The sequence below is a fragment of the Remersonia thermophila genome, chromosome 4 (assembly GCF_042764415.1).
Source record: "Remersonia thermophila strain ATCC 22073 chromosome 4, whole genome shotgun sequence".
NCBI classification, from domain to species: Eukaryota; Fungi; Ascomycota; class Sordariomycetes; order Sordariales; family Chaetomiaceae; genus Remersonia; species Remersonia thermophila.
Genome location: NC_092220.1, coordinates 646967 through 673700, shown reverse-complemented (window position 1 = coordinate 673700; position 26734 = coordinate 646967). Strand labels below are relative to the sequence as shown.

The 26734-nt window shown below is 64.0% G+C and overlaps 8 protein-coding genes across 8 annotated transcripts; 3 read left to right on the top strand and 5 right to left on the bottom strand.

Annotated features, from left to right (window-relative positions):
- Positions 1-5185: 5185 nt before the first annotated feature.
- VTJ83DRAFT_4296 (uncharacterized protein) lies at positions 5186-8856 on the bottom strand (the record flags this gene model as incomplete). The annotated part of the gene is made up of 3 exons (XM_071010769.1): positions 5186-6972; positions 7032-7115; positions 7176-8856. The coding sequence occupies 3 exons, from the start codon at positions 8854-8856 to the stop codon at positions 5186-5188; spliced, it is 3552 nt and encodes a 1183-aa protein (XP_070865746.1).
- A 1616-nt stretch (positions 8857-10472) lies between these two features.
- VTJ83DRAFT_4295 (uncharacterized protein) lies at positions 10473-11675 on the top strand (the record flags this gene model as incomplete). The annotated part of the gene is made up of 1 exon (XM_071010768.1): positions 10473-11675. The coding sequence occupies one exon, from the start codon at positions 10473-10475 to the stop codon at positions 11673-11675; it is 1203 nt and encodes a 400-aa protein (XP_070865745.1).
- A 772-nt stretch (positions 11676-12447) lies between these two features.
- Positions 12448-13035, bottom strand: VTJ83DRAFT_4294 (40S ribosomal protein eS17; the record flags this gene model as incomplete). The annotated part of the gene is made up of 3 exons (XM_071010767.1): positions 12448-12543; positions 12638-12829; positions 12889-13035. 3 exons carry the CDS (start codon positions 13033-13035, stop codon positions 12448-12450), a joined length of 435 nt encoding a protein of 144 aa, XP_070865744.1.
- A 519-nt stretch (positions 13036-13554) lies between these two features.
- On the bottom strand, positions 13555-14964 carry VTJ83DRAFT_4293 (mitochondrial 37S ribosomal protein bS1m; the record flags this gene model as incomplete). The annotated part of the gene is made up of 1 exon (XM_071010766.1): positions 13555-14964. The coding sequence occupies one exon, from the start codon at positions 14962-14964 to the stop codon at positions 13555-13557; it is 1410 nt and encodes a 469-aa protein (XP_070865743.1).
- Positions 14965-15330: 366 nt separating this feature from the next.
- VTJ83DRAFT_4292 (uncharacterized protein) lies at positions 15331-16728 on the bottom strand (the record flags this gene model as incomplete). The annotated part of the gene is made up of 3 exons (XM_071010765.1): positions 15331-16249; positions 16316-16566; positions 16666-16728. 3 exons carry the CDS (start codon positions 16726-16728, stop codon positions 15331-15333), a joined length of 1233 nt encoding a protein of 410 aa, XP_070865742.1.
- Positions 16729-18746: 2018 nt separating this feature from the next.
- On the top strand, positions 18747-19718 carry VTJ83DRAFT_4291 (uncharacterized protein; the record flags this gene model as incomplete). The annotated part of the gene is made up of 1 exon (XM_071010764.1): positions 18747-19718. One exon carries the CDS (start codon positions 18747-18749, stop codon positions 19716-19718), a length of 972 nt encoding a protein of 323 aa, XP_070865741.1.
- A 722-nt stretch (positions 19719-20440) lies between these two features.
- VTJ83DRAFT_4290 (uncharacterized protein) lies at positions 20441-21600 on the bottom strand (the record flags this gene model as incomplete). Its single annotated transcript, XM_071010763.1, has 3 exons — positions 20441-20718; positions 20828-20922; positions 21005-21600. The coding sequence occupies 3 exons, from the start codon at positions 21598-21600 to the stop codon at positions 20441-20443; spliced, it is 969 nt and encodes a 322-aa protein (XP_070865740.1).
- Positions 21601-22819: 1219 nt separating this feature from the next.
- On the top strand, positions 22820-26452 carry VTJ83DRAFT_4289 (uncharacterized protein; the record flags this gene model as incomplete). The annotated part of the gene is made up of 1 exon (XM_071010761.1): positions 22820-26452. One exon carries the CDS (start codon positions 22820-22822, stop codon positions 26450-26452), a length of 3633 nt encoding a protein of 1210 aa, XP_070865739.1.
- Between the last annotated feature and the right edge of the window lie 282 nt (positions 26453-26734).

The window sequence follows — 26734 nt, the reverse complement described above, 5'->3', positions numbered from 1 at the left end:
TACTAGGTACCTAGGTACCTAGGTACGTATGTACGCAAGATGCAGCATAGTACACTGCCTACACAGTAGACAGCTGTGGACCATGTTCACTTCGGGACCTGCGGTGGTTCGGGTTATCCACCATTCGCTCTCACCAATGCTAGCCTTGTTCTCCTCCTCCTCCTCCTCCTCCTCCTCCTCCCCCAACAAATAAAAAGAGAAAATAAATAAATAAAAAATATAAATAAATAAACAAAAAAAGCACTTCCCAGTATGCAGCTGGCTGGATGCTCCCGCCCCCCCCCCCCCCTTCCCGGCGCCGCCTCCGCCGCCTCCGCCATGAACTAGTGCGTATACGCAGCACATAGTACATAGTATGGATAGCACACACTCTCAAGATGACATGGGGGCCCGAACGGCCTGATGCATGACCCTCGCTGGGACACCCCCGAACACGCGCCAATGTGGTGCGCCCGGCGATTGGTTGGAAAATCCCCGCCCCCCGCTCCCCAGCCCAGGCGAGTTTTGATTGGCCGGCCCCCGTTCCCCATGGCCAATTGCGGCAGCTCCGTCGTTCCGGGGGGGTTTCACCCAAGTCACTGACGGCGCGGGGGACCAGCCACAAGTGACGGCCGGGTGACCGTTGAGTGACCCTCCCGTCCCTGAATAACCACGCAGTAGTTACTATACGCAGCACACTTCCATTCATCGCCACACCTCTCTGCGGCTGGTGTGCTGGTGTGCGTGTGTGTGTGTGCGTATACCTTGTAAAGTTGGTAGGTGTTGGTGTGCTGTGTGGGTGAGCCCACTTCTTCCTTGACGACATCCCACTTCTGCATCCCCAGCATCATCTACCGTGGACTTGGGACGGTAGCCCTCCAGGAACGCATGGAGCAAATGCGTATTGCTTCGTAAGCTCTCGAGCATTCCCCAAACATCGAAAAGAAAAAAAAAATTCCGGCAACCACGAGACTCCACGGCAGCAGCCAGCTCGTATCGCGATACTTCTCCCTTGTTCCTCCAGATCCTCGCTGCCACGGATGTCTCTTCCCCGTGGCACGCAATCACCTCATGCCAACACCGACCATGGCGCCTCTTAGCTGAACGGCCTGGCCGTAACGCTGCTCGGCATTCCCCTTATCTCGATCTTGCTGACATCATTACCCACCAGTTCTTTTGGTTTCGTGGACGTCATGGACGCCTCACTGGTTCGCCCCCTTTTTTTCCTATTCTTTCGGGGATAAAAATCCGAAAAGCAAAAAAAGAGATTCTCGCGTCTCGAACCATCCATGCCATCATGCCATTCCTCATTGCCGCTATCAGATGCACCTGATGCTGGGCCCCCGGTACGTGGCAGCTCTCCGGGGTTGCCAATTCAAAAGCCTCTCTCCCCTTTTCCCGTGACGCCACTGCCGCTGCGCTGCCGGGCTGCCGGGCTGCCGGGCTGCCCAACGCAACCTCGCCATCGCAGCATCCAATCGTCCCAGCCACATCGGCCGGCCGGCGCATGAGGCTGTTCCCCCTGATGCTGCACCATTGGCCCAAACAAATCCTTGAGTCTCGGAAAAAAACGCCCGCTCAACGTCACCTCCCCCAGCCAATCGAGCCTCGTCTCCGTGTTTCCCCCTCCCCAAAGCTTCGCGCCCCTCGCTGCGCCTTCTGGCCTTTCTCGGGGCTCTCTCTCTCTCTCTCTCTCTCTCTCTCTCTCTCTCTGTCTGTCTGTCTGGGTGATCGCGACGAGAAACAGGTCATGCAACACGCTGGCCGTCCCGTCTCGCTCCAGGCCTGTCGTGACCTGAACCTCTCGAGCTGCTTGACGGTTTCCTCTTGGCGCAGATCCCCAGAGCCTTTTGTTTCCCTTTTCAAGGCGACGAACTGCTCGCTAGTGCGACCATGGCTGCGCTGCCATGCCATCCGGGACTTGTGTCAAGCCCTCATTCGCTGGGCCCGCGGAGCCACGAGTCCACGCTCACGCGCTCCTATTCCTCCTCCCGTGTCTCGACTGTGACGCTTCCTCCCCCCTTCCCCCTTTCCTCGGTACTGTGACTGTACTATACACAGTATACAACCACTCAGGCCTTTTTTTTTTCTTTTCTTGAGGCTTGTCTCGGTTGGCTCGGCGACATTGGGTGCCAGCAAAGCAAAGCACAGGGCGCGCGCGCACACACACACGGTTGGCATCGGGCAGGGCGCATGGCGTCCCGCCTAGTTACCCGACCCGAGCCCATCGATTGCGCATCCTGCGCTCCGTGGCCGGAGAATGACCTCATCCCGAGCCGAGCAGGCGAGCCAGCCAGCTCCTCTTCATCGTGCCAACCACGCACGTGCATGGCGATGCCGGTGCTGCTGCTGCTGCTGCTGCTGCTGCTGCTACTGTTCAGTCGACCCGTCGACCAGTCGACCGCCGGAAAAGACCGGTCCGGGTTCGGGTCCTGTCCGAAGGATGGCCTCATTTCCCGGTATCGGCACGCTCCGCCGGGCCAAGGCTCAAGAGGGTGAGAGAGGAGACTCGAGATCCCCCGGTCGCGCTGCCGCAACACCTCCGAGACCCTCTATTATCTTTCCAACGTTGAAGAGAGGGAGGAAAGATGCCCCGCGTCCTCCCTCCGCCCACGCCGGGTTGCCCACTTTCGGCAACCGAGTTGCGGGATGGTTTTCACCCTCCCCCTCCGCCCCTCCGCCCCTCCGCCCCTCCGTCCTCCCACCCCCATCCCCCCCCTTCCAATCTCGTCAATCTCGTGATGCGCAAGTCTGAGCTGCTACGGTGACGGGGTGGGCGTGGGAGCCAAAAAATACTCCAACCTCGTTGTTGTCGTCGTGGAAAGGAAGGGAAGAACGGCTGTTGTGTGACTGATGATCTCTCTCTCCTGAGGTTCTCCGGACATTCAGCCGGAGAGGCGGTGGGGGTTGGAGAATAAGACCCCATCAAAAAGGTACCTACTTAGGTACCACGGCTGATCGTATCGGACCCGCGCCCGCGAAGGTGGGTACTGTAGTGTTTGACGTTCCTCCGTAGAGACTTACCTAGATAACGGACGTTGGTCGTTGCGTGTAAGAAGGAGCTCCCTCGCCTACGCACCTAGGGGCCGGATGCCGCCCTCCTCGCCTCGCCAGCAAGATAGGTAGGTAGGTATCCGGGGGTTCACATCAACACAAGAAACTGTATCCTCTTGACTCGATGATGATGATGATGATGATGATGACGGGGGGGACATGAAGCTACAGCAAGCCCGCAAGCCCGCGACGGTTGTGGTAGGTCTCCCTTTCCACCCCCGGCCTCGACGTGCAGTAGCACATCCGGGCGTCTGGCCCATCCCGCTCCAACCGTTGAACGAGAAAACAACGTGCCACAGCCCACATGCCGCTCCCGAGATGCCAATCAAACTCCCCGAAATCGTCCCTCGCTCCGCATGCGCTACTTCTCTCCCATTGGAGAATCGGGTCAGCTCCTCTCCCTCCCCCCCGTTGTTCCATCAGCGGCTCGCCTTCGACGGAAGGAAGAGGGGGGGTTGTGGGATGTTGAGCCACGGCTTGATGCCCCTGGTATCCCTGATATCCAAGGGAACGCGAGGGAGTCCCCCGGTTGATAACGACGATGTCAACGATGATGGTGATGATGATGATCCACGCTGGGAGCGAGGAGGGAGGACGGTTCTGGAATGGGCCCAAAAGCGGAGGGAAACTGTCTGGGGCAGACCCTGGGATCGTCCTATTGCTGGGGAGGAGAGAGACGGCGCGGACGCCGGGGGGGGGGGGGGGGGGGGACGGCGATGTGGATCTCGAACCAACCCACCCCCCCCCCCCCCCCTGGTTGCAAATGGCCGTCGCGATATCTGAGACACGCCGGATTTGGGGCTGCGGGAATCAAACAATAGCAAACGGGAGAGCGGAGGAGTGGAGGCGTGGGTATGCCGGCTCAGCGAGAAAGAGAAAGAGAAAGAAAGAGAGAGACTTGGACGCCCTTGTTATCCCATGCCACGGTTTCGTGCCCTTTGAGATCTGCAGGCTTTGTTCGTCTCTTCGACATCGAACAATGGCCACGAAGAATCATGCCAGGGTAACGAATAACTACAGCGAGTCATTCTCAGACACATCTCCTTGATGGATCCGTAGCCTAGGGGCCCATCCATGACTGTTTCGATAATACCTACTCGTGCTATGATAAATATAGACCCTAGCCACACTCTCATCTACTACTGCGTACTACGTAGTACTACAGTACATGCTATGTTGGGTGTCGCGGGCCAAACCTGACTGACGTCTCTCCTGCCAGGAATTGTCGGTGCCAACCCGCTCCGGATGTCGACGTTGGGGTGAGCGATGCATGCGCGGGGCCATTGGTATGCGCCAGAACTTTTGTTTTTCAATTGCCTTCTCCTGAGCCAATTGCACACGTCGTTCTGTGCTCAGTAGGTAATAGGCTGGCTCCTCTTGGTTTCGGAAAGAGATCGTGGACTCCCCACGGATTGTCTGACTTGGCATTGGCCTAGACATCCCAACGAAACAGTGAGACACGACGTACTGCGTACACGGCAAACGGATAGGTTGTTAGGCCTCTTGCGCCTACTCTACTGCGAACACAGTAGTTAGACCCTCCCTCCCTCCCTCTCTCTCATACCTTGCAGGGTTTTGCAACTCGGTAGCTTGCCATGGTGGACTTGCTTAATAGTACGTGAGTGTTGAAGAAAGAAAGAAAAAAAGACATGAAACATATTATGGCACCTCAGAGGGGTTGTATTGGAGGGGGAAAAAAAAAAAAAGAAGACTCAAGGAACTATCCGTGAGGGCTAGCAGTGAGTGTGTCATCATCTGGACGGTTGGTCATAATGGGAAATGGCCACTCCTCTGATTCGTTGTCCTCGCGGAGGGATCCCTCAGGTGTAGACACGGGGCCATGAAGAATCCATGTGAGCAAGAGTGGCTTTGATTCTTGTAGCATCGACAACGACAACGACAACAACAACAGCAATGGCATAGTTGACATAATCTCTCGGCTCGGCATGCAACCTCTCACACAATCCACCTGCCACCAACCACCTCTCCCCTTCCCCCGTCATCTCCACGTAACCATCGTCTCCCTACCTTGGGCGTACCCAGACCCGATGGCCACCGCTCGAACCAGCACCGATGCGAAGCCCCGAGCCGTGGCCGACCCGGCCGTTCCCATCCCCATCGCATCTCTCGTATTCACAACCGTCAGGGTCTCCTACTTCCCACCGCTTGATCCCGCCGGGGTCGACTCCCAGCCGACCCAGCTTCGCGGCATGACGCGCCAAATCTTGACCTCGCCCGACCGCAGATCGTCCAGCTTGAACGACTCGAGCTTGACCTTTTTGCTCTCTCGCCCTTGCTCCCAGGCGCGGACCTTCTTCTTGGTGCCATCCCACTCGGCCACCACCGCCACGTGATCCGGCTTGCCCACCTCCATCGAGTACTTGGCGTGCATGGCGCCGTGCTTGCCCTGGAACTTTGCGTTGCGGATGCTGACAATGTCTCCGGGCCTGATCTCGTCGTTCTGCGCGGTGCTCGCGTTGGCCAGGTTGCTGTAGACGAGGGCGCCGTAGGCGCGCGTGCCGACGGGGAGCAGGGCGTCGCGGAAGGGGCGCAGGAGCTCGTGGACGAGGGCCTGCGGGGTGCCGTCGCCGACGACCGTGTCCTTCTTGGCGGCGGCGGCGTCGGCGATGGCGCGGCCGAAGCGCTCGTAGCTCTGCTCAAGCTGGTCCTGGCGCAGGGCCCGCGGCGGGGGCTCGTGGCGCTGCTCGAGGTGCACGTCGGACGCGTCGTGCGGGTCGAAGCGCACCGTGATGACGGTCTGCGAGTAGTCCTGGAAGAGCACGTAAATGTCGCGCGTAATGAGCGTCTTACCGCCCTGCTGCGGATCCGCCGTGCTCGACTCGTCCGACTCGACGAAGATATCGCGGCGGCCGTGGAGCTGCGGCGGGAGGCCGTTGGGCTGCAACCACCAGCCCGACTGGCTAGCCAGATCAATGTCGTTGGCCACGTAACCGGACTCCATCGACATGGACGGGCGAGCCATGTCCACGGAGCGGCGGCCGAACCCGGCGCGCGAAAACTCCGCCGACGACCGCTGCTTCTGGCCTCGGCCGGAGGGCGGCAGCGGCGGCGGCGGCGGCGGAGACCGCGGTGCTTGGCCGTACGGCGACGGCTCGTGAGCGTGGGAATACGCGTCGTCGTGCTGCCTGATGTGCGGGGTAGAAGAGGGCGCGGGATACGAGGGAGCTGCCGGGGCGGGATGCGCAGGGGCGGCGTTGTAGTTGTAGGGGTCGTAATCGTCATCGATCCGCGGCGCCTCCTTGGGCGGAGGCGGCGGGGGCGGTGCCGCGTCCGGCGCATCCGGCGAGCTCCGCATCTCAGGCGCGGGCTGGCTGGGGATCGGCGGCGGCCCCGCAGGCGGAGGAGGCGGGGTAGCTGGAGCGGGGGGAGGAGCAGGAACGACGGGGACAGGAGGTGGAGGGGCCGCCACGGGAGGGGGAGGCGCCTCGGTGGTCGGGGAGCGTGGCGCCAGCCCCTCGTCAAAGCTCGGCTCGCGTTGGTGCGCCTTGAGCGCATCCTTGTGCGGGACCGACGAGGCAATGTCCGTGTCGTAGTCGCCCTCGTAAGCGGTGGTCTCCTCGTCACCATCATCGTTCCTCGCCGGGGGCATCGACGACGACGGCGGCGGCGGCGGCGGCGGCGGCGGCCTCGTCTGGGTCGGCGGAGGGGCCGGCGGAGCGCCGGGAATCGGCGGGGGAGGTCTGCTGTGACGTTTGCTCGACTCGCGCGGCGGCGAGCCGGACGTCGTGTCGTCGAGCGACGCGCGACGGTCCAGCGAAGCAGGCGGGGATCCCGGGACGGGCGGCGGCGGCGGAGGTCGGGCGGCCGGAGCCGGATCGGCCTCGCGGGGCCTCTCCGAGAGCTCGTCGTCGGAGGCCGATCCTTCGCTGGGGGATCTAGCCGCGCTGGAATCTGGACGGGGGGGAGGCGGCGGGCGTGCTTCGTGACATCAGCGCTGCTGCTCCACGGCGCTGGACGGCGGGCATGATGCTACTCACCTTGTGCAGGCACAGGGGGCACAGGGGGCGGGGCCGGCCGTCCTCCCGGGACGGGAGGAGGGGCTCCAAGTTCTGTCGAGGGCACTTCGGCGCCGGTCAGCATTGGCGTCTGCGGATGCAAAGGGGTCCCTGTCGAGCACGAACCGGGAGGGGCAGGCTCTTGGTGAGGCGTCCGGTGGCGGGACTCATCCTCGGGCTCTTCCTCGGCCTCCTCTTGAGGCTCGGGCTGTTTGGGCTCGGGCGGAGGGGGAGGCCGCATGAGCCCGGGAAGCGGGACGGGGGGAGGGAGGGCAACGGGCGACGTGGTCTCTTCGGCCGATCCCGAGCGCTTCTCCTTCTTCTTCTTCTTGGGGAGGATGGGCGCAGGGGCGCCAAACAGCGGCGGCATGGCCAACCCGGGCATGGCCATGCCGCCGGAAATCTTGGCCATCCTCGCGCGGACCTCTTCTCGCCGGCGAATCTCAGGATCGATGTCATCCTCCTCGTCCTCGTCCTCGTCCTCGTCATCTTCGTCTTGGCGGTCGCTCTCGTCCGCCTTGGATGGGTGCTTGGCCTTGTCATCGCTCTCGTCCTTTTCCGTGGCATCCTCGACGCCTTCGGTGGTCTCGCCGGCGCCGGACATGTCGGCCTCGTTGCCGTCGTGAGGCTCCGTGCCCTTGGACAAACGACGGCGTGGGGGGTGCGCCAAACGCGGCGGGTGAGGCTCGTCGGTGGAGGTGCCGCGCGTCTCCTCGGAGCCCTCGACGGCGCCTTCGGCGGGCGCCTGGGTCTCTTCCAGGCGCTTCTTTGGCGGCTTCTTGGGCTTCTCCTTTTTGGCGGCCGCCTCGGCGTGGCGGGCGGCGGTCTCCATCTGCTGCTTGTGAAGCAGAGCCAGGCGCTCCTTGACGCTCATGGGCTTGGGCTGGTCCTCGGCCGGCTCGCCCTCGTTCGAGGCGCCCGCGGCCGGGACAAGCCCGGCCTTGGTGGCATTTTCACGCGCCTCGGCCTCCTGTTCCTTGACGTCCGGATCTTCTTCTCGGCGGTAGATCTTGGCCACGGGCGCCTGCGTCGGGGGAGGCACGTAGGCGTTCCTGCTCGGCGGGGGCGCAACGAAAGGCTTCTTGATGAAGCCCGAGCTGCCGGCGCTCAGGCCGGCCGGCTTGAAGGGGGCAATCGGCGGGGCGGAGGCCTTGTTGAAGGCGGCAATCCTGTCCAAGAACGAGCTGCTCACGGGCTTCTCGGCGACGGGAGGCTTGGGGGCCGATGCGGCGGGCTTGGCGGCGGGCGGCGGCGAGGACGGGGACGGGGACGCGGAAGAAGGGCCGGGAACGGGCGGAGGAGCGGCAGGGGCCGCCGGCGCGGGCTTGGATGCGGGCGGCTCTGCGACGGTCTGCGGCGGCGGCACCGGCGGCGCGGGCACTGGCACCGGCACCGGCGCGGGCACGGGAGGCGGGGCAGAGGGGACCGAGGGGACCGAGGGGGCTGAGGGGGCCGCGGAGGAGGGAGAGGCAGGCGTGGAGTCCTCGGTGTGCTCGCCGGGTTTCGGAGCGACGGCCTTGGGCGACTGAGGAGGCGAGGCGACGGGGGCGGGCTCGCCGGGAGCTTCGGAGGCCGGCTCCTTCTTGGGGCGGGACCTCGTGGGACGCGGGGGTGCGGTGGGCTCGTACTTTTCGACAAAGTTGCGGGGGAAGATGCCCTCGTGCTTCACGCCGGCGTCGTCGACATATTCGCCGCCGTACCAGTCGTCGTCGTCTTGGTCGGTGACGGTGATGATCTGGCCGGTGCGGAACTCGAGGTCATCCTCGTGGCCCGACTGGTAGTCGTAAAGCGCCTTGACCTTGAACATGGTGACGCGGCTCGAGGCCAGCAACAGGCGGCGGCGGTGGCTGTCGGAAGCCGTGCGCGATGGGCTTGCAAAGCTGGGTCGCTCAGCCGTCGGAGGTGGATGGGATCGGGGCTGTCTGTAGCTCCGGGGGCCGGACCAGTCGGCGCTGCGGAAGGTGGTTGAGGGTTGGGTGCGTTGCTTGCAGGAAGGCAAAGACGATAAAAAAAAAAAAAAGGAATAAAAGAAAGCAAGAAACTGGCCTGCGTGGGAGAATGGATGACTTGCTGACCAGGGAGGTAGATGGAGCAGAAGCAGGAGCAGGAGATGGGAACGAGTCCCTGGAAGAAAATGGGGATGGGAACTGGAGCCGAGAGGTTTTGATGCTGGGACGGGCTGGGAACCAGGACAACCAGGTGGAATGGAGGAAAGATGACTGACGAGGCCAAGGTGGTGACCTGGAGGCAAAAGTGTCAGGTAGGTAGCGTGGTACTCCGTGGCTTCGGACCCAAGGCAAGACAGGCCTGACTGACGGATCTACCAACCTTGAAGGTAAGGTAAGGTACTTTGGGGTTAGGTAAGGTAAGGTAAGGGATTCCACCCGTGGACGGGAAGGGTGAGACGGGATCTGGTGCTTCGTTCGGTTTGGCTTCCTGGTTGGGGGGCTGTCGGCCAGATCGGGCGGCAGCGGGGTTTTGGCAGCGGGCAACGGGCAGCGGGGCAGCAGCAACCGCCCCCCCCCCCAGCTACCAGGCAAGGTAAAAGGCGAGTTCCCACTACGGTAATAGGTAACCTGGCGTTACTGTGGTAAAAGGTTGGGAACCGGAAGGTAAGGAGGGGCACAGCAAGGGGCGGGGGAGGGGGAGAGAGCCTCCACTGAGGTGGGTGCAGCCTAATCCCACTCCGGATGACCCGCTTGGTTGCTCGGCTCTAGCCTGATCTGACCCAGGTGGATGAACTCCCTAGCTGCCACCAGCAGGTTTCCGTCCCGGGTAACCTGAGGTTCCGTCGTCCATCAGCTTAGGTTATGACGTGTCGCAGCACAAGGCCTCAACCCCGTCCGTTGTCTCAGGGAGGTGGCTTGGGCTCCTTCAGACCCGTTCAAGGGCTTGCTGTTGCGCATGAAACCGAGGGAGGGCACTTGGTCCGTTCATGTATTCCTGCGTTTCGTTTCCATGCGGCGTTGCCCTGGGTTGGTGGGTTGGCGGGTTAGTGGATGAACTAGGTACCTAACTACGGTAGGTAGTGGGGGGGGTCTCCCCGCCCCACCACCCCCGCCTTCCATGGTGTCGAGGTTGTGCTGGGCTTGGCTGCTCAACCTGAGTGGAGCCAGGGATGCGCTGCGGCCGGCCAATGAAACGCCCCGGCAGGTGCCGCTCCCACTGAGGTCAGCCAAGACGAACGCTGCGAGCTTCCAATCCAGCAAAAAGCTCCTTCAACGGGGAACGTCTGGAACATTTTCGAAAAACGGCCCGGCCAGAGGTTCACCACGTGGGGAGGTTGGCCTGTACCTGCATCCCGTCCGTCAACCACGCAACCCACCAAAGCATACAACGCTTCAGCCATCCCCGGCCACGACCTACCTTCTCTAGCCTCCCGAATTCGGTAGCCACCTCTTCCGCGCCCTTCCGAATCACGCCATGGCTTCCCCGTCACCAACCACCCACCCCAAACCCCAACAACCCCAGCCACGAGGCATCCTCAAGAAGCCCAAGGCGGCACCACCGACACAGACGCAACCCCGCCCACCCCAAGCTACCGCTGCCGCCACCACGACACCCGCCGGGTCCCAGCCCTCGTTGACCCGCGCGGAGCTCCTCCAGCAGCAAGAGCTCGCCGCCCGCCAGCGCCTCCTCCAAAAGCTCCGCGACAGCGACCTCGTCAAGCCGCCCGTCCCGCTCGAGACCTTTGAGCTGCTGTCCCGGTTCCCCCGCGCCGCCGACCGCCCGGCCTCGTCCCCCGCCGCCGACGACGCCGCCGACCTCCTGCGCGCCCTCGCCGGCTTCCAGCCGTCCGAGTACCTCGACCTGATCGAGGAGCGCAACTGCCTCGGCCGGTGCGGCTACGCCCTGTGCCCGCGCCCGCGCCGGCGGCACGAGGGCGCCTGGAAGCTGCGCTCGTCGGCGGCGTCGGCGGTGGTGGCGCGCACGGCCGACCTCAACAAGTGGTGCTCCGACGCGTGCGCCGTGCGGGCGATGCACCTCAAGGTGCAGCTCGACAACCCGAGCTACGTGCGCGTCGAGGAGGAGGAGGAAGAAGAAAACGAGGAAGCCCAGGAGGCGGGCGGCAAGAAGGTCGTCCGGCGGGTGCGCAAGAGCAAGCTGGTCGTCAAGCTCGAGCTCCGGGAGGAGAGCACCATCAGGGGCGGCAGCCAGGAGCCCGCCGCCGCCGCCGCGGCTCGGACGGCCGCGCCCAAAACGGCAGCGCACCATCAGCCCCGCGGCACCCAAGAAGACCGCGACAAGCTCGCCTCGGAGCTCGCCCGGCTGTCCATCGACGACAAGAAGAAGCGGGACGCCGCCGAGCTGGCCCGCGAACGCGGAGACCCGGGCGGCCCGCTGGCCGGCGTGGTGACGCGCGTCGACGTGACCATCTCCGACAAGGACGTCGACGGGCCCGCCGAAGCGCCGTCCCTCGACCTCGTGGGCACCGAGGGCATGATTGAGGGATACAAGCCTCGGTCGGGCACCGGCAAGGCCAAGGACGGCAAAGCCAAGCGGTCCAAGGACCGGGACGCAGATGATGATGATGATGATGACGACGATGACAACGACGACGACGATGATGGTGATGACTACGATGTGTTTGATGATCCCATGAAAGGCGCCAGCTTACGGTGCTAATACCGGTGAAAAAAAAAGGGCGGGCATTGATGACACCGAGAGTTTCCAAAACGCTTACACGAAAGGGCATAGCATCGAACTTTGGGAGTTTGGGCGCACCAACGGAGAGGTTGTTGCTGGGAGTTACGCGTTACATGTAGACCGGAGGTTGGCATCATAACCGGGAGGGGGGGCAATCGGCATTCAGGAAGCCGCCAGAGCCTCCCCTCAACATGTCTCATCATCATGTAGAAGAAGGCATCACGATCATCATGGGTTTTCATCTTACCTTTGCCTGACATGAATGGGCCGTCGATACGTGTTCCAGCACCACTCGGCTCACTCACCACAACCCCCCTCCGCCGACAAGAGCAGTGCACCACAAAGAGCTTGTTCACATCCAGCCAAGGGACGTAAAAATTGGCGATCAAGCGTCATCCCCGGAATTACCCTAGGGAATCGGCGACACCTGGTGTGGGCAACAGATCTCTGTTATTTTGTTTCAGCGAGGGATCTATCCCGCTGTTGCGCCTCCGCATCCTCTTCCCGACAAACGCCGCCGTGTGTAAACCATGCATATCCCCAAGGCCGTGGTATGCCGTATCCCCGACGCCCGCCGCCGTAGCCTTTTTGTGGTCGTTTGCCGTGATCAAGTCATGTGTGTGATTTCGGTCGGGTTGGTTCCGAGCGCTACGCCACCGCCACCGGCCGGCTCCCGCCAGCCGATCGCCATGGGGAGGAGGAGGAGGTGGTGGTGGTGATGAAGGAGCCAAGGAAAAAGAGGACGACGCGCTTAGTCGCGGCGAGGACGGTCGCCGAAGCGGCGGCCGCCGCGCTCGACAACGGGGCTCTGGGTGACGGGGACAACGTTGACGGGGATCGAGTCGAACTGTGGGTAACAAGCCTCGCGTTAGCAAACCGTCGGATGCCCGGGGCCCGCGGCGGGCTCCTTTTTCCCTCCGTCGTGTCGCGGGGTTACGTACGCCAAGGTGCTTGAGCAGGTCCTTGGTCTCGGTGTCGACGTCGAGAGCGCCGGCCTCGGAGAAGTCGAGGGCCGAAACCTCGGGGACGTATTGGTCCTTGCGCTCGCGCTCCTCCTCCTGGAGCTTGAACGAGATGCCGCGGACGGGACCGCGCTGGATGCGCTTCATGAGGTGCGTGGTGTAGCCGGCAATCTGCGGGGCACGTTTGTCAGCCCCCCGAGCGTTGGATCCGTTGGAAACTCCATGCGTACCTTGTTGCGCAGGCGCTTCGAGGCGATGATGGCAATCTCATCGCAGACACGCTTGTTGGTCTCGAAGTCGAGGGTAAGCCTGGGGTAGTACCGCTCGATGATGACCTTGGCGGACTTCTTGACGGTCTTGGTGCGAACGCGACCCATTTTGGCGGTGTTTGACTGTTGCTGTCGGGGGAGGTTAGGAGGTTGTTGGTGGTCGTCAAACGGTCGAGGAAGAAGTCAAAGGAGAGGGGAAGACGGGACGGGAGTTGAGGGTTGCCAATGGGGGGGAGGAACTTTTTTTTGGTTGGGCAGGCCAGCAATTGTGGGGGTTAGGGCACGCCAAGGATTTTTTCTGGCGCCTGCGCAGCACGGTCGCGTCCTGTGTGCTACGACGGGCAATCAGCCACTTGGGAGCCCCCGCTTCCCCACACCCAGCCCGTCATTAGCCACATGGCTGACCCCACCTCCCACCGTGGCGCGGCAATCGAGGCATGGCTTGGTCCATAGTAAGAGAGGTTGATGCTGGACAACAACAAAACAGCTACCAAGAATCCGTTGGATATCGGTGGGTATTGTACAATGTGTATTGTTACAAGGCCATATCTACGTGAACGCATCTAGAAACAAAAACCATCCCAAACCACCCCGACCCGGCTCTCTCTCTCTCTCTCTCTCTCTGTCTCACGGCTTCAACCCGTAATCCTGCGCGCTGGACAGGGCCGGCGCCGACGAGGTGGGCCGGGCCTTGTACCTGTTCCTCAGGTCCAGGGCCGTCTCGGCGCGCTGCTGGGGCTGCGACCTCTTGCTGGTGCCGAGCACGACGGCGTCGCCCACCAGCTCCTGGGCCACCAGCACCGACTCCTGGGACGCGTCGCTGACGGTGAGCATGACGTGGCCGGTGGAATCCACGTAGGCCTGCCGCGGCTGCACCCAGAGCTTGTGGCCGCCGACGACGTCCGGGTTCAGGATCGACATGCTGCTCTCCGCCTTTTGGTTGGCCTTGGCGTCGCCGCAGTGGCCCGAGTCGACCACGAAGCCCGCGACGCCCAGCTTGGCCCGGGTCCCCAGCCGGTTCTGGCGGGGCCGGAGGACGCGCGCCACGACGGGCGCGTGCTCCTTCTGGGGCCCGTAGAGGGGGTGGTTCTCCATGTACATGGAGGTGCGCAGGTACGAGAGGCCGGCCGAGGGGTGCGTGACGGGCGGGCCGTGCTCGGCATACGGGCTGTTGACGTCCTTGTACTCGAGCTTGATCGGGGTCTGCTCGGGGAGGCCCGTCTGGACGAGGGTCGGCGGCTTGAGCGGCGCCAGGTCGAGGAACTCGCCCACCAGGTCGTAGATGGGCTGCTTGTCGTAGCGCATGCGGCGCAAAAAGTCGACGACCTGGTCCTCGGTCACCGAGCTCGCGTCGATGGGCGCCGGCGCCGGCTCCGCCTTGTCGAGGGCCGCCGTGGCGGCCGCCTCGTTCAGCTCGCTGGCGATCTTGCCGCGGAGGAACTCGCGGAAGGCGGCCCGCTTGGGGCGGACCTCGCGAGCCAGCCACCGCTGGAACTCGCCCGGCGGCATGCCGGCCAGCCAGGGCCCGCTAAACTTCCACCGCATCTCGAGGTTCTCGGTGCGCTTCTCGGGCGGGACGTCGGTGACGTCGAGCTCGTCCTCGAAGGCGCTCTTTTGCGGCAGGTACATCTTGTTCACGCTCGAGGCGGCGCTATCCCCGGCGGCGGTCCGCTGCGAGGTGACGGGCAGGCCCAGTTCTTGGAACTTGCGCAGGGTGATGGCATGGTCGGCGCCCGAGGAAAAATCGGTAATCTGCTCGACCGTGTCGATGGCCTTGATGCGGAGCAGCGGATGCGTCGTGCGGGTCGTGGACTTGAGCGGGAGCGGCCGCTTCAAGCCCCAATCGCCCTGCTTTCGCGCCGAGGGGAGCGTCGTGATGACCTGGTGCGTCGGGTAGGCCGTCGTCGCCGTCTCGGAGTGGTGGGGGGACGCCGGGTTGTTGCTCGGGGGCGGAGGGATCGGAGCGGGGAGCGAGAACATGCGCGACGCCCGGAGGAGGGCGCCTCCGGGCGACAATGTCCTGCTCGACGTCGCCATGATTTGGGGTGGGGGGGGTCGGGTTGGTGCTTCGTTTGTCCCCGAGGCCACCGGCGGGGGAGTTCGACGTCGGAGGGGGACGAATGTTTCAATCGGCCGGCGGAGCAAAAATTGGAGCTTTTGGAAGTTCCAGGTCGGGTCGGGCCCCATCCCCACATCCCGGCGTCGGTTGATTGGGGGCTTGGCACCTCGGGAGGACGGCGTCCACATACAAAACCCTAACCCTGTCACTAGCACATCATATATATGGTACTGTAGTAGTACATAGTTACTGTATAGTAGTACATTCAAACTCCATGCGAGACAGCCTGGGAACACATGTCACACAGGTCCCGTTCGAGGCCGGGGCGGAAAACAAGCAAAAGGTTATGTGTCTAACAAGTCTATACCCACGCCGCGGAGAGCGTCCACGGCCCACGACGGGTACTTGCTGCTGTCCGGGTACAGGTTGGCAAAGAATTCCCTGACAAACGCCGGGAACGTGTCGGCGATGATGGCCTCGCGGGCGCGGCGCATCAGGTCGAGCTGGTACCAGACGTTGTGCAGGGTCAGCAGATGCGCCGCCACCGTTTCCTTGGCGGCGTTGTGGTGCACAAACGCCCTCGTGATGCCCATGGCGCCCTCCTGGCCGACGGGCCGGCAGCAGGGGCACCCGCAGCCGTCCTCGATGGGCCCAAAGTCGGTGGCGTACACCTCGCGCTTCATGTTGAGGACGCCGTGCTTGGTGATGGCGTTTCCGAAGCGGGCGGTGCGGGTCGGCCAGACGCAGTCGAACATGTCGGCGCCGAGGGCGACGCTGACGACCAGGTCCTCGGGATACCCGATGCCCATGACGTAGCGGGGCTTGAGGTCCGGCAGCAGCTCGGTGCAGGCGGCGACGACCTTGCAAAAGTCGTCCTTGGCCTCGCCGCCGCTCAGGCCGCCGATGGCGATGCCCGGGGTGTCGCGGGCCAGCATCTGGCGGACGCACTCGCGGCGCATGTCGAGGTCCAGGCCGCCCTGGATGATGCAAAAGAGGTTCTGCGACTCGGGCTTCCGGTGGGCGGCGATGCACCGGTCGAGCCAGCGCACGCTGCGCTCCATGGCCTCGCGCATGCGCGCCTTGTCGGGGCACGTCGTGACGATGACGTCGTCGAGCTGCATCATGATGTCGGACCCGATCGAGTTCTGCAGGCTGATGGAATGCTCGGGCGTCAGGAGCATGGGGCTGCCGTCGTGCGGCGACAGGAACCGCACGCCCTCCTCGGTGACGTTGGCGAGCTTCAAGAGGGACACCATTTGGAAGCTGCACGGCGTCAGCGAGCACCGGGCCGGAACGGAACGGAACGGAACGGAGGACCAAAAAGCCTACCCGCCGCTGTCGGTGAGGATGTTGTGGTTCCATCCCTGAAGCTTGTGAGCGCCGCCGACGGCGTCGAGGACCTCCTGGCCGGGCTTGAGACCGAGATGGTACGTGTTGTTAAGGCACAGCCGGCAGTTGGTGGCCTCGAGCTGCTCCGGCGTCAGGCCCTTGAGCGAGGCCTGGGTCGCGACGGGCATGAAGATGGGGAGGTTGACGGCGCCATGGGGCAGAGTCAGGATGGAAGCGCGGGCCCGTGTCGTCTGAGCATGCCCAGGGTCCGGTCAGCGAGCAGGGGACGGGACATGGTGGTGGTGGTGGTGTACGTCGGGAAGGTTGGGAAGTCAACCGGTCGTTCTCACCGAGCATTGCGCAACCAGCTCAAACTTGAGCGCCGGCGACGTGAAGATCTTTTGTGACGCCATCCTTCTCGCCGTTGGCCACATGCTCCACCCTGGAACGGCCTGCCGGAAACTTGGAAAACGGCCCCCCGCTGCAAGCCACGGTACCTGCGGAGAAGTGAGGTTGGGCGTTGCAAAGCCGCTGATGATTTTCCAGAAGTTTTCGAGCCCCCGGTCGCAGGGTGGGTTCCATCTCAGTCCCGCCCGCCCCACCCACCACGCGAGACCCACCACCACCAGCTCCACCACCACCACCACCACCAACAAACAGCAGGCCCGGGGCGGCACGGAAAGCCTTAGGTACCTTAGGCACTGCGAAGCGCTGAAGCAGCGCACCTACATAGTGTACTGCGTACCTACATACGGAATGCACCGGGTAGGTCTTGTCGGTGCGTAACACAACCTAGGTAGGTGGTAGTAGGCCGCCCAGTTTGAAAAAGACCCACCTCGCCGGAACGACTGGATCTGGACCCGAAAACATGACCGGGGGGGAACGTTTAGCTCCACGCTTCTTGCATTGACATTCTGCCGCCCACAAGATGGACGGCCCGACATTTCCATGGGATCGTGGTTGAATCTATTTTTCCCGCTGGCTCTGATGTCTGATTCTGCATTGCGAACCCCAACCCCGCGTCAATGAGACATCCGCGTGAGTCATGCTCCCGTGACACAGCCTCTGCCGGGCAACGCCACCTACAGCGGACTCGACAAGGCAGACGGGGCTCGACAAGGCTCGCCAAGCCCCCCCCCCAGCCTTGGCCTGCTGAGAGGATCTGAAGGTGAGACCTGACCGTAATAAGCCAAGGAGGTGGCGGGCTCGGCGTCGGTCTGTATTACAGCAGGGCCTGGTTTGGAACACGGTAGCCATCTGCGTCTGCAGGGAGAAGGGCAAACTGGCGGGGACTTTGCAGAACGGCATGGCAGCGGACGCAGTAACTAGTGCACGTAAAATGCCTCTTTACATAACCACTTGGTTATGTTCCTTGACGGATAGTTAGTTACCGACTTTTGTGCGCCGGTCTTGCGGTCGGTTAGGTCGCTGCAGGCGGCTTGTTTGGGGTGCATCGACGCCCGGCCACACACGCCCTGGTCGGGCCGGACCAAGCGGCCCTCCAAAACTTACCTAACAACCGCCTCGATTCGAGTCGAGCAACATCGTCCGGCGACGACGTGGTGCTCTCCCGAACCCTGCCAAGGCGCAATGTGAAGCGTTGGCCCGTCTGCGAGGGATTCCCATCCCTTGGCACTCCCGAGAAGCCGTTGCCGACGGCGAATGGTGTTTCGTGAACGAGCCTGGGCCTGAGCCATCTCATCTCATGAGGTTGTAGTTTCGTGTGGTTAGTGTCCGAAGGAAGCATGGATCAGAAGGAAACGCCGAAAGCGCGAGGGCCTGGCGGCCGGCCGAGAACGCCCTGGAGGCGGTAGGTCCAGTCCGCGCAAGCTCCCTCGGCAAAAGGTCCCACTCGGTCGTTAAGCGGCAACGGTAAGGTCAAGGGTTTCCTCCGTGATCTGCACGCATTGAGATTTTTTTGTCCTTTCTTATTTCTTCAGCTTCGCACAATGTGAGGAAAAAAAAGCGCGATAAATACCCTTCGCTTCGTGCGACTTGGTTGAGGGTTGGGGCCTCCCCCGTTTATAAACAGACCATCTTCCCTCCCTTTTTCGGGTTTCACAAGGCTTCCGACGTCACCCTCTTGGCATTCCCCCCCCCCCCCCCCCCCCCGGACTTACATGGCCGGCCGAGGTTCCTAGGCAACTCGCCAGCGCTTCCACCACAGATCGGGGTCAGCCGGATTCAGGACGCATTTCGGCCTGAGTCGTCCATCCTCGGCCAACTCGTTGGGCAGAGTTGAGCTTTTCTATTTTATTTTTATTTTTTTCCCATTCAACCTCCCACCCTACCTACTCTACATACAATACCGTACACTACTTCGTACACACTACCTACTACTCCTGAGCTCCACACACACACACACACACACACACACGCACACACGCACAGACACACACACACACGCGCACATCGCATATCGCCACCCGCCATGACGTCTACCAATTCACCCTCCGGGCCGAGGGAATTCACCCTCTTCCCTCTTTTGCCGCCAGAGATTCGCATCCAAATCTACCGCTACTGCTGCCACCCGCGCATCACCGTTCTCGCCTACGACCCCGTCACCACCTCGTTCCACTGCCCGACCCCGCCGCCGGCCCTGCTCCAGGTCTCCCGCGAGGCCCGGGACGAAGGGCTGCGCCTGTACCGCCGCTGCCCGCTCGATATCCTGCCGTGCGAGCTCCCGGCCGACGACTCCTTCCTCCACGACCGTGACGATGACGAGCTGCCGGTCCCCGGCGGGCTCAGGGAGCAGCGGTATTTTTACCACCACCCGGACGTCGACACCCTGTACGTGCCGCGGCCGCGGCCGCGCGGCGAGGCCTTGCCGGCCGGCAACCCGCTCGCGTACCGGCTGGGCTACGCGCCGTGGGTGTTTGAGTTTGAGCGGCGCCTGCCGTGGGTCAAGGGGGACGCGGTGCGGCGGCTGGCGGTGGACCACGTGCCGGCGTCGGTGCGCCAGCCGTGGGAGGTGTACGGCAAGGTGTGCATGATGCGGTCGTTTGGGCGGCTGGAGGAGGCGTACATGGTGATCGGGACGGTGTCGGACGGCGCCGAGGGGGGCGCCGTCCCCGGCGCGGCGGACGACGACGACAGCCACCACCGCGGCGGCGAGGGCGGCGGGGCGAGCGCCGAGGGCCGCGAGATTGAGTTTGTCGACCCGCGGGCCGACGACGCCAAGATCATGGGCATCATGGAGAGGGTCCGCGAGTCGTTCCGCGTCGAGCTCGGGGCCGACATGGGGCTGGCGGACCGGGCGAGGCTGCTGCACCAAGAGCGCCCGGGGCTTGGGCCCAAGGAGATGGGGTTGGAGCTGGTGCCCAAGGTGGTGAGCGATGTCGGGTGCCGGCCGGCGCTTTGCGCCTACGCGGGCCTCGGCGGAGGGGGGAGAGCGGTGTTTTGAAGAAGAGCGGACTTGGGAGGGAGAGAGAGAGAGAGAGAGAGAGAGAGAGAGAGAGAGAGCCGAGTTTCGGGTTCCGTTGCTTTTTTTGTTTCTTGGGTCAAGCATTCATAGACATAGAGAGATACCCTCGGGGAAAAGAAAAAAGGGAGCAGCGGGATAATCATAATCATTATGCATTACTGAAACAAACTCGAGTATCATTTCCTGATAGGTATCCGGTATTCCACAACAACGCCGCCTCGACTCATTGTGTGATACATCATAGATCATGTGGGCATCCGATACCCCTCTTGCATTCACATCCTCCTTAGACCAGCATGAGAAGCGACAGGAACCACCCAGCAACGTGAGCCAACCAGGCCACGAACCCCGGCACAGGGACTCCTGGCACGGCGAGGGGAGAGCGGTGTTTTGAAGAAGAGCGGACTTGGGAGGGAGAGAGAGAGAGAGAGAGAGAGAGAGAGAGAGAGAGAGCCGAGTTTCGGGTTCCGTTGCTTTTTTTGTTTCTTAGGTCAAGCATTCATAGATATAGAGAGATACCCTCGGGGAAAAGAAAAAAGGGAGCAGCGGGATAATCATAATCATTATGCATTACTGAAACAAACTCGAGTATCATTTCCTGATAGGTATCCGGTATTCCACAACAACGCCGCCTCGACTCATTGTGTGATACATCATAGATCATGTGGGCATCCGATACCCCTCTTGCATTCACATCCTCCTTAGACCAGCATGAGAAGCGACAGGAACCACCCAGCAACGTGAGCCAACCAGGCCACGAACCCCGGCACAGGGACTCCTGGCACGGCGAGGCCGGTCGAGGTGAGCCCGATGTTGGTGGCCGCGCCGGAGTCGCTGCTCTCCGACGAGCCCGTCGGCGTCGGCGAGGGGAGATCCAACCCTGTGCGGGTGCCCGCCGTGGTGAAGACCAGCGGATTGGTCGCCGTCTGGGTCGGGGTGGTCGCGACGAGGTTGCACACGCTGGCGAGGGCGCTGACGACTGGAGCACATTCCGGGGGTTAGAGCCCATGTGGGCGCGGCGGGTCGGAAGCAAAAAAGAAGAAAAAAAAAAAAAAGGGAAACAAGCAGAGAGAAGGGAGGGTACTTACGTTGAGAGTTGGTCGACATGGAAACGCGGGCATAGGGGTAGCATGAGCTGGCGTGATCTTGGATGTCCGTGTTGCGCTTGCCGGCCGAGTCGGAGCTGGTAGAGGGGCGGTTAGAGGACGGACGGACGGCGAAGCCAAGGACTGGGGGCGAAGATGGCGCAGAGGACCAAGACTTACCACACGCACGAAGCCATGTCGTACCCGTCGGCGGTGGGGTCGAGCTTGAAGATGCACGAGTTCCAGATGTCGGCCATGGAGCTGCACGCCGCCGGGGCCGGGGATCGGGTCGTCGTCGGCGACAAGCCCGTCGCCGTCGCTCCCCTCCGGCAGGTGATGTCCCTCTTGCAGGTGGCATAGATGTCCGAGACGACCGAGTACACGGTGCTCGCGTCCGGTCCCGAGGCGCTGTTGAGCACGAACGAGGCGCAGCTCGAATAGTAGGTTGAGAGCGGATGGGTGCCGGCGCAGCACAGGCAGCGCTCGGCAGCGCCCGGGGCGGCGGTGGCATCGAAGCGGCCCTCCTCGTCGCACCCCAGGATCAAATCTTCGACGACCAGGCAGGAATCGTAGCCGTCGGAGCCCTCGGCGAGGGCGCCGGCGCCGGCGCCGGCCCCGGGGGCCGGCGCGATGGCCGCGAAGGATCCCGCGGCGGCGGTACGGACCTCAAGATCCACCGTCACCACCACATCGACAAAGGGTTCCAGCTCGGCGGCGGCGACGCGGCGGGCCGCGAGCAAGGCAAACACGGCAAGCAGTCGGGGTTGGCGCGTCATGGTGTGTGGGGGGGGGCCTTGACTGGGTGACAAGGTGAGGTGATTAAAAAAAAAAAAAAAGGGAGAGAGGGCGTAAGTTCCCCTTAAGGCGGCCCCCCCTTCGCCCGAAGTAGTAGTATAGTTAAATAAATCTCTTGGGCGGCCTTTGTCGGGGCGCAAGGCTGCCGGACCGGGGGGGGGGGGGGCGTGGCCTAACGCGTTTGGATCCATCCAACGCGGGAGGTACCTTAGCATCCGCCCCCTGCACAAGGGCCTTGCATTCGCTGTGCTGCGGGCGTGCGGCTGAGCCTGCAGTCAATTTTACGATCTTGGCAACGTGACGGTGTTGGCGGCCAGGCCAGGCTGGGGATCTCCCGGGTGCCGAAGTACGCAGTACTGACATATGTCCACAGCCATGTATGTACTAGTAGTGGTAGGCTGCATTCCTGCCAGGGGCATGTTTGGCTTGATCAGGGGTACCGGCGGGAAGGTCCTCGAAGATGCATGGAAAAAGATGATGACAAAGGCAACGAGACGGAAGAACACGGAGGTGGGCTTGGGCTGTCGGAAAGAATCGAAACGGATGGGCAGTCCATGTCGAGAGGCGCCGGCCACGACGGAAGATCCTCATCGAACTAGGGGGGGCAGTCTTTATTGGTCTTGGTCTGGGTTCATATAGTAGAATTCCCAAGATTGAAATGAGATTGAAGAATGAAGGCGCATTGGTTCTGGCGCATCTGGAAAGCACATGAGCGACCCAGGGCCAGGCAGCCGGCCCACTTTTCTGTCCCCTTTCCACCCAATCATGGCCCGGTGCGGGGCCGTCGACTTGCCGGAATGACGTCCCGTCCCTCCTCTCCCTTTGCCTGCTTTTTGGTGGATGACGGGAATGACTTTCACGGGCTCGCGTCAATGACAACAACAACAACATCAAAGAGCACGTCAATGTTGACCTCCAAACACTGCAACACACACGCATATCCAACACCAGAGCTCTCAGGATTTGCGACATGCAGAGCCGCATCCAAGGCTCCTGATTCTTCTGCATGGTAGATCGGCATAACTACCGCTCTCTGCCGTTTTCAAGCCGATTAAGAAGCAACCCGGCCAGCCAGCGCAAGGGAATTTTCCTCTGACCAACTCGTCCATCGCTCGAGCGGACGACGCCAGGAAGAGAGCCTCTCCCGCCCTGGGTGGCCAATCGATCCCTCGCCAGTCTCCTGTTCGCTGCTCCGTCACAATGTCGGCACCGTCATCCTCATCCAACCTCCCGAACCACCAGGCCCACGACGCCCACGACGCCCACAACGCCCCCCATGGCGGCGATGCTCCGTCGCAATCCCTGAGGCAGCTGGCCATATCGACGTCATCGCCGGCCTCGGCCAAACCCCCCCGCCCTTCGGGCCGCGTATCGACCGGCCCCAGCCCGCTCAAGCTGGCCGACCCCTCGCCCGCCTCGCCGCGCACCGCCGGCGCCGTCCTCACCCCCCTGCGAAGCGCCTCCGTCTCGGTCGTCCCCTCGTCGCGCTCCGGCACCCCCACCCTGCTGCGAAAGGCCTCCATGAACTCGCTGCACTCCGCGAGCGGCCCGACGCCCACCCGCCGCGCCAGCGTCGCCAACCTCGTCTCCTCGGCTTCGTCCTCGGCCTCCTCCAGACCCAGGGCCGGCCGCTCCCCCCGCCGAAGCGTCTCCCCCGAACCCGTCCGCGAGCATGTCATCCCGACGCCCTGGTCTCTCGCCAACGCCCACTTCAAGGCGGAGCTCGAGGCCCACCACGGCCCCTTGCCCACCCGCCGCGCCGAGACGGTCGTCGTGCTGCAGGATGCGTGCTACGGCCACCGCTACTCTCGCCCTCGCGCGTCCCGCGCTCACCTGAGCACCATCGTCGAGCGTCCCGAGCGGCTCAAGGCCTGCGCCCTCGGCGTCTCGGCCGCCTACGTGCGCCTCGGAGACCGGCACCAGGACGGCGCCTTCCCGATCCACCCGGACGGCGACGCCGCCTCGCTGCCCTCCGTACCGTTTCGCATCCACCGCTCCGCCCGGCGCCTGTCCCTCACGTCCCCGACCGTCACCAACGTCCACGGCGCCCGGTGGATGGAGGAGCTCAAGCTCATGTGCGACACGGCCGAGATGAAGCTTGCGGGCGGCGGCAAGGAGCTGCAGCGGCCGGACATGGGCCGCGGCGCCAACGCCGAGGAGCCCCCCCAGCTCCACGAGGGCGATCTGTACCTCTGCGCCGACTCGCTCGAGGCCATGGAGGGGGCGCTGGGCGGCGTGTGCGACGCCGTCGACGCCGTCTTCCAGCCCGAGGGGCCCCGGCGCGCGTTTGTCGCGATCCGGCCCCCCGGCCACCACTGCTCCGCCTCGCATCCCTCGGGCTTCTGCTGGGTCAACAACGTGCACGTCGGCATCATGCACGCCGTTCTCAGCCACGGCCTGACCCACGCCGCCATCGTCGACTTTGACCTTCACCACGGCGACGGCTCCCAGGCCATCGCCTGGCAGCACAACGCCCGCGGGCTCGCCGCGGCCAGGAACGCCGCCGGGTGGAAGAAGACGTCCGTCGGCTACTTCAGCCTGCACGACATCAACTCGTACCCCTGCGAGATGGGAGACGAGGAAAAGGTGAGAAACGCCAGCGTCTGCATCGACGGCGCCCACGGCCAGACCGTCTGGAACGTCCACCTGCAGCCCTGGAAGACCGAGGCCGACTTCTGGGCCCTGTACGAGTCCAAGTACGCCGTCCTGCTCGACAAGACCCGCGCCTACCTCAAGGGCCAGACGGAGCGCCTGCGGTCGGCGGGCCTGAACGCGCGGGCCGCCATCTTCGTCTCGGCCGGGTTCGACGCGAGCGAGCACGAGGACCCCGGCATGCAGCGCCACGGCGTCAACGTGCCCACCGAGTTCTACGCGCGCTTCACCCGCGACCTGGTCCGCATCGCCGCCGAGGAGGGGACGAGCGTCGAGGGCCGCATCGTCAGCGTCCTCGAGGGCGGCTACAGCGACCGCGCCCTGTGCTCCGGGGTGCTCAGCCACCTGTGCGGGCTCGCCGGCGACGGGCCCGGCGGCCGGGACCCGGGGCCGGCCGCCTCGGGTTCGGAGGCGGGGCCCGCGCGCGCGCGCAAGGATTCGAGCGCGAGCGAGCGCGGCGCCCGTCGGTACGAGCCGGCCTGGTGGTCCGCCGCGGAGCTGGACGCGCTCGAGGCGACCCTGGCGAAGCCCGTGCCGGCCCCGCGGGTCATCCGGACCGGGCCGGAGCCCAACTACACGTCGCCGACCCAGGCGTCGCAGGCCAAGGCCGTCGTTCCCAAGGCCCGGCGAAGCATGTCGGGCCTGTCCTTGGCCGCCGGCCTCGAGCCGCCACGGTCCTTCGAGCCGCCGTCGCCGCCGCCTCTCGAGGTCCCCTGGACCATCGCCGCGTGCGAGCTGACCAAGCTGCTCATCCCGACGGGACGCACGACGACCAGCTGCACCCACGAAGAGCTCAACGCCGAGGCCACCAAGGCCCGGCGCGAGCGGCAGGCGGCGGCTCTGCTGACGGCGGCGAACCCCGCCCGGAGCGGCGCCCCGCTCGAGGACCGGCCGTCCACGAGGATGGCGCTGCGGGAGCGCAAGCCGAAGCCGCTGCCCGCCGACGACGGCCTGGACGCCAAGAGCCGCCGGAAGACGGTCGCGGGAGCCGCCGTTCTCCCCTCCGAAGACCCGTCGCGCGGGCGCGGGAAGCAGCCGCACGCGCCGAGGCGCCTTAGCGCGGCGTCCACGGTGGTGTCGGCGGAGAGCGTGGACCTGGCCGACGCGGCGGCTCAGAACGTCGCGGCCCGCGCAGAGCCCGGGGCCACGGAGGACGGCAGCGTGCCTGCCCCGCCGGGGAGCGCAACGGGGCCTGCCGGCGGCTCCTTGACGGTGAAGAAGACGCGGGCGCCCAAGAAGGAGGCGGCTCCGCGCGCGCCAAGGGCGACCAAAAAGACGGCGGCGGGAGGCAAGGAGGCGCCGGCGGCCTCTGCGGAGAGCGGTGCCGCCGCTCCGCCTGCCAAGGCCGGCGACGAGATGGACAAGCTCGCCGGCGCGATGAAGAAGATCAAGATCACCGTCATCACCAAGGCCCAGAAGGAAGCCCGAGAACAGGAGCGGCTGGAGAGGGAGAAGGCGGCCGCGCCCCGGCCCGCGTCCCGGCCCGCGTCCTCATCCGCTTCCGTGTCCGGCGACACGGTAACAAGCGTCTCCCCGTCGACCATCACCCCGACGCCCACCGATGCGCGCCTCTCGTCGCCGGCCTTCTCCGCCGCGTCGCAGTTCCAACCTCCTCCACCCCCAACCCCAGCTGCTCTGTCAACCACGGCGCCCCAAGCGGCGGACGTTTCGACCCCGACCGCTGCCTCTCTCCCCGCCGCCGTCGACGCGCACCGCATCCCCTTCCTGCGAGCTCCCCGCCGCCAGAACCCGCCGCACCCCGCGACGACCCGCCCATCTCCCCCGCCGACGCGACAACACCCTCGGACAACTTCATCCACTACCAACCCGACGGGCCGGCGCCGCGGCACGATCCCCCCAGGAGCCCAGCAAGCCCCCCCAGTGGCTCCCGCCCAACGCGTGCCTCACGCCATCCGCCCCCTCCTCGCCGGCCTCGGCGCAAGCGCCGCCGGCCATGACAACCACGGTGCCGTCGTCGGCGGCGTCGTCGTCGTCGTCGCGCCAGAGGTCGCCCGTCAAGGCGGCCCCCATGCGGTCGCCGGTCAAACGGGAGGACCTGCCCAAGTTCAGCAGCACGGGCTACATACCGTTTGCGGTGCCCCCGGCCGGGTCGGCGGCGAGGGGGCGCGGGGGGACAAGGACCAGGGGGCGGCCGCCGGGGCCCGTTCCGGGTCGGGTTGAGAGGCTGGGACGAGCTGGCCGCCAAGGCCAAGGTGCGGAACGAGAGGCCGGGGCGCGCGGGGGTGAGGAGGGAGAGTCGAGGGTCGGAATGTGTGCGGCTTTCATCAGAGGAGGAGGAGGAGGGGGTTGTTGTTCTGTTCTCTACGTTTCGTGTTTTTTTCTTGTAGTTCGGGGAGGCAGGGAGGAGGGGTGTAACGGGTTTGCGGTGATACCATTGTCTTTTATTTTTTTTTTCTGTTTTGTCTGGCTTCGCTACCTAGCGATGTGCCTCTGTCGGGAATA